Here is a 13156-nt window from a genome sequence, read left to right on the forward strand (position 1 = left end):
GCATGCTTATCTACACAATTCTTTTTAGATGTGATGCATGCTAATCTGCACAATTCTGTCTAGATGTGACGCATGCTTATCTCCACAATTCTTTTTAGATGTGATGCATGCTAATCTGCACAATTCTGTCTAGATGTGACACATGCTTATCTCCACAATTCTGCCTAGATGTGACGCATGCTTATCTCCACAATTCTTTTTAGCTGTGATGCATGCTAATCTTCACAATTCTGTCTAGATGTGATGCATGCTTATCTCCACAATTCTGTGTAGATGTAACACATGCTTATCTCCACAATTCTGTCTAGATGTGACGCATGCTTATCTCCACAATTCTGTCTAGATGTGATGCATGCTTATCTCCACAATTCTGTGTAGATGTAACACATGCTTATCTCCACAATTCTGTCTAGATGTGACGCATGCTTATCTCCACAATTCTGTCTAGATGTGATGCATGCTTATCTCCACAATTCTGTGTAGATGTAACACATGCTTATCTCCACAATTCTGTCTAGATGTGACGCATGCTTATCTCCACAATTCTGTCTATCCCATTCCTACTTGCTCAATGCAAAGTGTGGCTGAATAACATATATATATAAATAATATGGCAAATAGGGGCTGGGAAGCCTCCCATTAAAAAAAGATAATCGACAAAAAACACAATGGGGAAAAGTGCACAAGGAAGGTGAAAACAAGGAAAGCGACCTCGTTAAAAACACAAGCAACCATTTGAAATGAACAGACGTTCATTGAATACTGTATCACACTGAATGGAATTAGTAAATAATTGATGTTGCATGTTCTGTTCCAGGCGCAGGTCACCTTTCATGACACTCCTGCCTGTTTCGCCGAAGAGGAGTGGAAGGTTTTAAAAGAATGGCAGAAGGACCTTTACAGGAATGTGATGAAGGAAATTCACCAAGCTCTGCTCTCTCTGGGTAAAGTTACACTCCTGATCTTTAACAAGTGGCGTTGGAGTCTATGAAAAGGCTGCCTTCTTATTTCAGACTCTCCTAAGAGGGTTCTGTTATTCTGTGTTTGATTCATGTATTTTACATCATTAAATGTTTGCATAATCGTCCTGAATTATTTACTTGTTGCTGTGCAAAATATACTCGATAGTTTATGCATAACTAAACTGTTGCTCACTGTTAACTCAATCACCAATTGGTATATAATTAAGTGCATTGCTTAGGTTGATGTTTAATAAAATGTGATAAAGCTGATGAAGAAAAGAAGGTATATCGCCAGTAGGCGGGTAGTGAATTCACACCAGTAGCTTGGAAGCAATGATGCAACAATTCTGCACAACTGGGGGGGTTTGGTTAAAATGAGTAAATCTTGTGCAAGAACTATTCTGTCTTTTCTTTTTTCTTCTTTATTCTGATTCCGGTTGTAAAATGACAACCGTACACAATTAAAACAAACATTATAAAGTATCATACAACATGCACAGAGTACATAAAACAAAGAAACAAGGTTCATGTAAACCCATAAAATGTGATATTTGATTAGCAACATATACAGACAGTTATTACTCTACAATACTAAAGACCATATAGTATAAAACAGATCGAAGAATATACAATTTCCCAGGAAATAAAAAGATAGGTGCAATAAAGTGCTACAGCCATTGACAGTAAGGTGAGAGCGATAGAATCCATGGGTGACAAAGTGCTACAGCCATTAAGACAGTAATGTGCGAGAGCAGCAGAATGCATGGACGATAAAGTGCTAGAGCCATTAAGACAGTAATGTGCGAGAGCAACAGAATGCATGGACAGTAAAGTGCTAGAGCCATTACAGTAAGCTGAGAGAGCAATAGAATCCATGGGTGACAATGTGCTAGAGCCATTAAGACAGTAAGGTGCGAGAGCAACAGAATGCATGGACGATAAAGTGCTAGAGCCATTAAGAAAGTAAGGTGAGAGAGCAATAGAATGCATGGACGATAAAGTGCTAGAGCCATTACAGTAAGATGAGAGAGCAATAGAATGCATGGACGATAAAGTGCTAGAGCCATTAAGACAATAGGTGGGACAGCAATAGAATGCATGGATGACAAAGTGCTACAGCCATTAAGACAGTAAGGTGGGAGAGCAATAGAATGCATGGACGATAAAGTGCTAGAGCCATTAAGAAAGTAAGGTGCAAGAGCAATCGAATGCATGGACGATAAAGTGCTAGAGCCATTACGACAGTAAGGTGAGAGAGCAATAGAATACATGGATGACAACGTGCTAGTGCAGTCACATGTGTGAGGGGTCAGAGATGTGAGGCGAACAACTTGGTGACGGTTTTTCACAAGAAGCCCTTTTATTAAATAAGTGTTTGATAAACCTCTCACTATCCCTAACCTAAAGAGGATTTGCCTGCCTATAAAATAACTAAAGGAATAACTCCAGCAAAAGAAATCTGTCCCTCACACGTATACATAAATCAAACTCAGAAAGTAATAAATGGCAATTCAAATGTAACAAAAATATTAGCGTTATTCACTGTAGACCTAATAACTGTGTATCCTTGTAACCTGGGTTGGATCCACTTCCCCAGATTCAAAACAGGAATTTCAATCAAAGTTCAAATAAGCAAGTGCTTTTTGTAGCCAAGTTCTGATCATAAAGTTCTTTTTGCTCCAAAAGTCTTTCACTTGGACTTGAAGCAACAGTTCAACTAGACGACAAGTCTTTAACTCTCCACTTATATGAAAGAGTTCATCACAACTTCTTCTTGAGAAACTAAACAATTTCAGAAGAAGAAGAACATTTTGTCACAAAGACTCCACAGGTTCTTTTTCTTCATTGGGCCTCATTCCGAGTATGGCGGTAAGGGATAGCGGCCACCGCTAACGAGAGCGGTGGCGGTAATCCCTTACCGCCATACTCCGAGTTCCCTTAGCGCCATGGTGCTTTTAACACCTGCTTTTAGCAGGCGTTAAATACCATGGCGCTAAGGGACCTTGATGTTAATTACGCCACCGTATTTTACGGTGGCGTAATTGACGCCTTCCCCACTCCCATTATGCCCTATGGGGCAAGAATGGGAATGGGGAAGGGTAAATGGGGATTGGGGAATTACCGCCCCGCCAACCTTGGAATGGGGCGGTAATTCCGCCAACCACCAAGGCGCTGCCGGTCCGGGTACGGCGTCAACCAAGGCGTTAATAGCGCCATTGGTTAGCGCCGTACTCGGAATGAGGCCCAAAATTGTGTTCTTCTTTTTCTCTCTACTTCATTGATTTCTTCCTGGTCCATTAACCTGACAGGACTACCACTAGAAAGTCCCTGTCCTGGTATACTCGCCTGCCAGGAGTAAAAGCTCCTAACACTACTACAAGTACCTTGTGTTGAGGTCTACTTCAAACCTTTATAAAAGTCTTTGGGCCTCATTACACGGTAGGCGTTAAACCAAGGTGCTATTAGCACCTTGGTTGACGCCGGTACCATACCGGTACCACCATGGTGGAATGGGGAATTACCACCCCATTCCGAGGTTGGCGGGCGGTAATTCCCCATGCCGCCATGGCCCTTCCCCATTCCCATTTTTGCCTCATAGGGCAAAATGGGAATGGGGAAGGCGCTAATTAACGGTACCGCAAATTGCGGTACCGTAATTAGCACCAAGGTCCCTTTGCGGGTCCCTACTTTAACGGCTGGTCTACACCAGCCGTTAAGGTCGGATCCCGCGAAGGGACCTCGTAATAAGGCGGTAAGGGTTAACGGTCACCGGTACCCTTACCGGTGAAGGCGAGCGTCCCCAGATAGCACGACCCTCCCCGCAATGAGAGGCAAGAACGGACTCTCCCATGAATGGGAATAAGGCTAGGACCAAGTGCGGGTGAGCTTAAGGGAAGCTTTATCTAAGTCAAAATAGGGCATGCAAAGAACTCTGCAAACTCGGAGAGCGCTCTGTCCGACAATTGCAAAGACAGGCGTTTATATTTACAAAAAGTGTCATAGGCACCTACGCACTATAGGGGGCACATGTACATGAGGATTGGGTGGCATCGACTAAGTATATGTGCAGCTGTGATGCGTCGCTTCGTGGTTGGTGGACACCGCCGGGTGCCAACGTGGGGTGGGCAGGTCAGCTAGGCTCATTCAGGAGGCGCTGTCCGGTCAGGCCTGATCAGTGTCATTGATGGACGTCTTCCTTGGCTTTCTGCCTTAAGGGCCAGGCACACCCCATTCATTCAATGCTGCAGTGTCAGTTGCCCTGTAAATCCTACAATAGGTTATTCTACAGGTTAATACAACACAGGAGGAATGCGCATTAGGTGGGGTGCTGTGGCGATACATCAGTACAGGGTTGCTGATATCCTGTTGACTAGGTATCATAGGCCATGGCGTCGGGTCTCAGGGCACGGGGTAAGCTGTCCGAGCTTTGGGTCTCGTTAGAAGTCATGACGGATGCTTCTACACAATGTTGGTGCAATATTAGGTGTCTGCTTTTACAAGCGTCATTAATCTGGGGTGAAATGGTGGGTTGTGGGACCTATGAGGGGGCGCCTCTGGTTATGGCTGGATTTTGCTGCTAGGCTGTAAATAATTCAGGTGGCTGTTTGTGGCCGTGTGAGCTGCGGGGGAATCATGAATGTTTGAAGTGGCTCCAGCCGAATTGGGGGAGGTGAGGCGGTGTAGCTCGGGCCTTTGCTTTCTCTGGCAGGCTTCAATGGGAAGGGAGGGGAGGTGGCCTTGGGTATGCCCACGATGATAGCCTTCTTGCAAGCTCCAAATCGTATTGGATTGCATTGACGATTAATGGATTCGTATAATGTAATAAGTAAAAATGGCTAAGGGGTTACACATCTATAGTATTTACATCAGTACATATTAATTTCAGAATTCGTTAACTATATCTACAGCTCCATTAGTCACTATAGGGTAAGTATTTGCAATATCAGCAGGTTTAGCAACACATTGTAAACACGATACATGAGGTAGCATTAGGGTTGGTGGAGCACGCAGGAGGAACAGACCAATACGGTTGACAGCAGTAATACACATTAAACCTGTACATTTGCACTTGATGGCATTCTATGGATCTCATTTAAGCAATTTACATGAGCTCACAATATAGTCGTGCTTGTGTTCCTTTGCACTCTAGCAGCATCAGGGTAGTCATGGCATAAGGACTTGGTATCACTCATTTTACATTACCCCTAGAGAAGCACATAGTAGGAGGCCAGGGGCCCTGAGTGTGTGCGCATACTGAGAGGGTTCGAGTGTCGTGACCATGTGGTCACACAATGACACATTCTTTTGTTCGTACAGTGTTCATAGAATTTTGACACGGAGGTCGTGCAGAAGGGATATCATTGTAATGCAATATATGTATATATGTATGAGCTGTGTCTTGATGTGGGATTAAGGCTTTTGTTTCATCGAGGAGGGTTTACAGTTATTTTCCAGGCCAGCCCCGCTGCCTGGGTCATGCTGGGGATAATGATGCACTGCGGAAGGTGAAAAATACAGTGTTTGCTCTAACACTAGCTCATGTCCGACTGGTCGTGGGAACGGGCTTTCAGCGGATCGGAGGCAACAGGGTAGATGAGGACTCTCTGAAGGTGGGAGCCGTGCTGCAGCGCACATGGAGTCATATCTTAAGATGGCGTTCTGGTTTTCAAAATGGTTCCCAGGGTCTAGCCTAATACAGTACGTTTGGTCCATGTGTCGGCCAATGGTCCACCCACCACCTAGGCCCTGTTGGCAGGGGGGCCCCCTGACGAGTCATGGACATCACAAGGAGGGGACAGCAGGGGAGGGGGGGGTCTCTTTGACCTGTCCTCCCATACACCAGCTACGGCGACTGGTACGCTCAGAAGGGCGCACGTATTAGAGAAAGCGTAAGGGATCCCGTTTCAAAAAATTCCCTTTGAGTACCGCTCGACGGTGCTGGGGCTGGCCGTTGAGCGTGTGGCAGCGCCACCTGGACGAACCCAGTTCGGAGACTCGAGGTTCAAGACGGGCACGTGAGTATTAAGAGCGCGTGATCATAAGGGATACGGGGAGTAGGGGAAGGGAGCAGGATTTTTTTTAAAAATGAGGTCATTTAAAAAGGGGATACGGTGGGGATCACTAGAATCATTACTATACCTTCTTTCCTTTTTCTTTGCATATGGCCATTAGGATCAAAAGGTGAAAAGAGATAAAGAGACGGGAACCTAGCTCTGCAAAGGGGTAGAAGGCGGCGCCGCATAGTGCTATCTTGACTAGTACTGGGAATATATGAACAAGTGGAGAATAAGATAAAGGTGTCTGGTAGAAAAAGGAGACACAATGAATATATTAGTAAATGCTTTTCTTTTATTCTTTCTGGGTCTATAAATGAAAATAGGTGAAATACTTAGTAAAGACAAAAAGAGATACGCGTGAAAAAGGGGGATCTCATAACAAATAAAGAAAGGTTAGGTGAAACAAGGGAGGGAAGAAAGGGATTGAAGGTTAACTTCCCATAGGGTATCGACTATCATTGTATATGCATTATATGTGTTGAAACAAAGCCATGTTATGATGATTTTAGTGACTTGTAAAAAGTGCATGATCATGATGTGGTCATGGTAAGTGTGACCTACGGACATTATAAGGTGGTAAGCCCAATGGATTAAGCTGTTTCTTTTGAATGTTTGTGCTGGAAATATTGGTAGTGTGCAGAAGGTGGTTTGCTCTTGTATGTGCCCCCTAAGTAATTTTTAGTATAAACTACACAACCGCACACTCCCTTATTGCCAAGGTGTCAGAAAAGTATAAAGTTTTAGAGATACATATCTATATATATATATATCTATCTATATCTATATATATATATATCTATATATATATATATATATATATGTATATATATATATATATAGTTATACAAGCCAACCACATACAATGGGGACAGAGACACCCCTGGCTCATATCTGTAAGAGTTTACCTGGATATGCTGAACGCATTAGAAAGTACCACGATCAGTGGGTCACAGGGTTAAAGGGAGAGGGTCTGCCCCAAATATGGCCCGAAGGAGGATCTTTTGATAAAAATGTTCTAGACATGGTGGCTACATGCATCTTTATGAAATATAAGGGGAAACAGTTCCACAATAGGAGGGAGATATTAGATCTCTGGCGATTGTTTGAAGAGGTGCCTCCCATCAAAAAGATAGAGCCGACGACCAATTTGCCGTCCACCACAGACAACCCGTTACTGATACCCAAAGGCGATAAAGAAGGGACTGAGGAAGAAAAACCAGGTGAAGTGACACGGTTGTACCCTATACTTAATAAACCGGTGCCCGCAGAAGGGTATAATGACCCCACATATGTGCCCCCAACTCAAGCTACAACAACACATGGCCCGACTGCACCCCCGCCATATAAGGGTCATAGACAGCGTGAACAGATATGTACACCCACAGTAGATATAGAGAAGTTAACAGAGGATTTAGATTCAAGGCTCTCATTAGCAAGAGAGGAATTATCTAGAATTAAAAATATCTGTGAGCAAAGTGGGACTAATACTGCCCGGTCAGAGCAAACACCAAGAGCACAAAATAATGACAGGACGATTGAGGAGGGGTGGAAGAAGGGGGAAATATTGTTCAGAATACAAGAAGAGCCCACGCGAATAATAGAAATAGACGGGGCAAGTGAACATGCAGATGATGAGATTTTGGTCACAGGGGGGAGAGAGGACTTGTGGTGTGATGTGGAGGACGATGAAGAAGAAGGTGGGAGATTAAGTGTGCCAATGGGAGGAGAGAGTGGGAGAATGGATAGTGCACATCTGGGGAGAACAATGGATGAGGAATGGACAGGGCGACTAAGAAATAGGCTAGGGAGAATGGCCCCACTAGGAAGGAAGGGAACGAAGGTGAGTACAAGCAAAGCAACAAAGGGGAAGTTACAACTCCCGTTGATACACAGGGGAGGAGGGGAGACCAAACTACATACCCTGGGCTCAAATGGATAAGGCCAATCTGTTAAAATTATTACCACCATTGTCCGGAGGGGCAAGTAAGTGGATATATGCATTAGAGAAACATACAGCGGGGTCCCACTGGCGGTAGGGGATGTAAAAAGTCTACTAGTATCAGCGGTTGCGGACCAAGCAGATAGAGTGTGGATAAAAGCCGGTTTTCCGGGGGTGACATTAGATTGTGACCGTCATGATGGTGCCTCATTTAACACAGTACGAGCACGAGTGTGGGACGCATTAAGAAAAACATTTCCAGATACACAAGATTTACAGTCAGTCATGCAATGTACGATGAACGAGGGGGAGGATGCTATGGATTACATTTTTCGGGTACAGGAGATGTGGAGAGCGGAAACGGGCACGCTCTGGTACCAATCAACATCATTATTTTATTTCATTATAAAGAGAGGCCTGCCTAAAGAGGTACAGAAAGCACTTGACAAAATTGCAGGGATCGAGGCGAAGGGGTGGCCCGAAATACAGAGCATAATAGTGCACCACTGCAAACGAATAAAGGAACAAGAAAAGGAAATGGCACAAAAAAGATTGGCAGATGAGGCCAAGTCAGTACAAACGAAACTGGTGAAGGTTGCTGCAGCAGTAGGGGCGCTCCCACATAGTAGGGAGGGAGACAAGGAGGAGGGGCTGGTAGCAATACAGGGGAGGATGGCAGCGAATTGGGCAGCAGCGGGACAACCGCAGTGGAACGGACAGGAGCAGTACGGAGGTCCACAGTGGCAGGATACGGCCCCTCAAGGGGGACGAGGTGGGTACCGGGGTCGCAGAGGAGGGGGGCAGGGGTACGGTGGTAATGGAGCATATGGGGGGCAATGCCCCAGAGGGGCACAAGGGAGCTGCTGGAATTGCGGGAGGTGGGGGCACTTCTCACGAGAATGTAGAAACAGACCAAACAACGGATTTCAGGATGTGGAGCAATATGGTAACCCCCACCCAGGGAGCCCATATGGCCTCCCAATGGGAAGACAACAGAGGCCAGAGGAGCAAGGGTATGTAGACCAAAGACACGTTCAACACAGCAGAACACAGGGTCACCCACAGAACGACAAACCTATGCACTACACACTAGGAAACCCTTTCACCACAGTTGCGAACGGGGCACCTGGCCCAGCCCCCTATAGTGGTGTAGCGGTTGTGTCAGGCAATGTTTTTAGTCAGGGGGGAGCAATGAGGCAGCCAGCATAGGACAGCCCACAGAGAACACTTGCGTGTCCCGTTTTATCTACCACCTACAATGCAGCAGAGGAACCATTAGTAGGGGCACAGATAAGAGACAAGCAGTTCATATTCATGGTGGATTCTAGGGATGTAACGGTATTACGGTATACCGTTAAAGATACCGTGAACCACTTAATTGAACAATAATAACCGTCACATTGTTTATACCGGTATACCGTTCATACCATTAAGTGTGCTTTTCAATCATTGGAAAGGCTGCAGTAAGCAAGTGCTGCGCAGTCTTGGTCTTGCACCGTTGGATGTGCCGTCTGCCAAGTAGTTTCAGTTGGAGCAGTTTTTAATGCCATTCCATAAACCACACGTGCCTGACACAAAATCAATATGTTAGCAATAGGAAGAATAAATACAGTGCCAAGAAGGAAAAGGGTTTACTTTGGGTTGGCGGCTTTGGGGTTTAAATATTTATAATGGATAATGTTTTCTAAACATATGACAATGGGGGATTTCCCTGATTCTATCATTGAATTTACATATAATAAGTCACACTGAAAAGTTTACTCATCTCTGAGGGTATTCCCTGCTGCCATACCAAAGGGTAACATGTCCGTGATTACTGAACACCTTTTGGCCCGCAAGTAAACTAAAGGCTGTAACGTAAAGAGAGAGTGCGCGTGTGTGTGTGTGTATGCGCACAAGCGTATACTACCATCAGGCTCCAATGATCTGTGGCATGCAGGTTATCAAGATGGCAACATGTTCATCTTCACCAGTAGCCAGTGGGGGAGCTAAAAGCCTAAAGGACCACTTAAGAAAAGCTATTCAGTTTGCTTTGCCAGTCGCAGCAGGGCTGCCCCCCCGCCCCCTCCTCCTCTCCACATGTGTGTTTGTGCTTGGTGGAAGCACGGGGTGGCATTACATTGGAAAGTATGTTGAAAAGCCCAATTCTGACCCTGGGTGCCTGGTTTTGTTTGTGATGATAAATCTGACAATTTATGACCTTTTAGAAAATATTTGTTAAGATTAGTTAACTCCACCTGCTATACCGCGATAACCATGATATACCATGGTTGGCATTTGGCAATAAGGTTATTGTACCATCATAAAACTAATACCGTGACATCCCTAGTGGATTCGGGAGCGGAGAAATCATGCATATGTGAGGGTCGGTTTCCGCTTTCTAACCGCAGGTGGGAGACACAGGGGTTCTCTGGGGCTGTCATCGAAGTTCCTTAAGAGTTGGATGTGACAGTGGGGGGTAAGACAGTGAGGACGCCCCTACTGTATTACGAACATTCCCCAATAAACTTGCTCGGAAGGGACCTTCTCAGTAAGCTCAATATGACTATATCCTTCAAAGAAAGAGGGATAGTTTGCTCCACCCCAGGAATATGCCCGCTGCGTGTAATGCTAGTAGTACATGCGCAAGCAACAGCACCAGAGATACGTGGCATGCCAGTAGACAAAAGTGTGTTCATTGAAGGGTTGAAAACTCTAGCCCGAGTAGTACCTGAGCTAAAAAGGTTAGAATGGAGGGTACCAACAGAATTCGTCTTCCGCACAGTAGTACGCACAGACATTACATCAGGGTCCGTGATATCTTTAGATTTACATGGAGTACATATATCAGCCAAAAGAATTGCAGTAATTGGTATGGACATAGATGGGTGTGAATGGCGCACTGTGCTGTGCATCAATGCTGACATAGCCTTACGTGATCTATCAGATGAGGATCTCTTTTCTGACTCAGAAAGTGACGGAGAAATAATAATGGAAATAGCCATACCATGTGATATCTTGATACAAACGAGACAAGTGCCTGTACAGTTAATGGCTGTGGTGAGAGCACCACCTTCCTTCTTTGATGATGACATGAAATTAGTGCCAAGAAACTTGTGGACCACAGGCCCCCATGATGTAGGGTTGTTGCACGGAGTTACCCCAGTCACGATAAAACTAAAACCAGGAGCACTCCTGCCCCGAGTCAAACAGTACCCATTGTCCCGTGAAGCTGAGGAAGGGATAAAAGAAACCATAAGTGCCTTATTGGCCCAGGGAATAATAGTACCCTCAAATTCCCCATGTAATACTTGCATTTATCCGATCAGAAAAGCAAAAGGAGGGGCATGGAGGATGATCCAGGACCTACGCCCACTAAATGACGTCATACAAAAAGAGTTTCCTCTGGTCCCGAACCCTGCATCGATAGTTTGCAGTATCCCAAAAACGCATCACATTTCACAGTAGTTGATTTGAAAAATGTATTTTTCTCCATTCCCCTGGCAGAAGAGAGCAGATACTTGACAGCATTTACACTAGGGGGGGGAAAGATATAAGCATTGCAGGTTACCCCAGGGTTACTGTGAGAGCCCCAGTATATTCAATCGTATCCTCCACGAAGACTTGGGAAATTTGACAGCTGAAAGTACAATCATTCAGTACGTAGATGACTTGCTCATATGCGCACAGAATGAAGAAGACTGCTAGCCCACAAGGGGTACAAAGTGGACAGAGGGAAACTACAATACTGCCAACCAGAAGTATTATAATTGGGACAGCTGATATCAAAGGATGGCAAAAAGATAATACCTGACAGAGTAGAAGCGATCACAGCAGTAAAAGAGGCAAAAACGGTAAAAGAAATGCAGAAGTTTTTAGGAATGTGCAACTATTGCAGAGCATGGATACTAGACTACGCAGAATACACAAGACCCTTACTACAAGCACTCAAAGAGGCCCAGCGGGAGAATAAAGAAATAAAATGGTCAAAAGAGATGAGTGACTCATTTGCATCACTCAAACAACTAATTTCAAGCGCTCCAGTACTCGCCAACCCGGACTATGAGCGCAAATTTTACCTGTTTTCTCACTGCAAGGGAACACTAATGACAGCTGTTCTGACACAAAAGACATCCATGGGACACAAGCCATTGGCTTACTACAGTGGCACACTAGACACAGTTATGCAAGGACCCTTTGCGTGCGAACAGTCTCTCGCTGCCACCGCGTTCACCATTGAGAAAAGTGCCACCATAGTAATGGGATGCTCCGTTACATTATATGTGGAACACTCCCTTTTCGCGATACTGGAAAGATCTAAAAGTACACTAACAACACAGCGAGCGACAGCTTACGAGATAATATTATCCAGTGCTAACATCCACATAGTGAGGTGCAGAACAGTAAATCCAGCGACATTCATCACCGAGCCATGTACAGTAGAAGACATGCAAAAGCACGATTGTGCAACATACACAGGAGAAGAGGTTGAGGGCCCGGTGGTAAGTGAAAATGCCCTAACGGAAGGAAAAGTGTACTTTGTAGATGGATCAGCATCAATTGACATGGATACAGGTGAGAAACACATAGGGATGGTGGTAGTGAGACTAGAGGAAGGTGAGTACGAAGTGTTAGTGCAATATCGCCTACCATCACACTTCTCCGCACAAGCAGCAGAACTTGTTGCCCTAATTGAAGCATTACGTGCAGCCAAGGGATGCACAGTCACAATATACAGATTCAGCATACATGAGTACAACGGTACACGGTGGTCTGGCACGGTGGGGGCAGAGAGGGTTTCGCAGGGCGGATGGGACCCCAGTACAACATGCTGAGTTGCTACAGGAATTCATTGAGGCACTTAAAGAACCTACAATGGTGGCAATCGTCAAGTGCCAAGCACATACGTCCAATACAGATATTGTATCTTTGGGAAACGCAGCAGCAGATGCTGCCGCCAAGGAGGCGTCATATTTCCAAAAGGAAATGGCAGGTGAGTACATATTGCAACAACAAGCGAGTGAGGAACTACCAGAAGGGTACAATGCCATGCCCATATCACAAATATTAGAGTTACAGGAAGGAGCAAGTAATGAAGAAAAAGCATTGTGGGGAAAAAAGAGGTTGCAGCCAATCGGCAACAGATTTACTATGGCGCCAGAACAACACAGGTAAAGTGGTGATGCCCATTAAATTGATGGCGATGGCGTTCCAGCAAT

General features: G+C 45.1%; 1 protein-coding gene across 2 annotated transcripts in view; it reads left to right on the plus strand.

Moving 5' to 3' along the window:
* The window catches only part of LOC138489475 (zinc finger protein 436-like), a 188014-nt gene that overhangs the window by 38046 nt on the left and 136812 nt on the right, over positions 1–13156 (plus strand). For both annotated transcript variants that reach the window (XM_069617210.1, XM_069617211.1), the window contains exon 2: positions 818–944. In XM_069617210.1, coding sequence (XP_069473311.1) covers positions 818–944 — 127 coding nt within the window. The remainder of the gene's footprint in view (positions 1–817; positions 945–13156) is intronic.

Source organism: Ambystoma mexicanum, chromosome 9 (assembly GCF_040938575.1).
Source record: "Ambystoma mexicanum isolate Mex_15411 chromosome 9, UKY_AmexF1_1, whole genome shotgun sequence".
Taxonomy (NCBI): Eukaryota; Metazoa; Chordata; class Amphibia; order Caudata; family Ambystomatidae; genus Ambystoma; species Ambystoma mexicanum.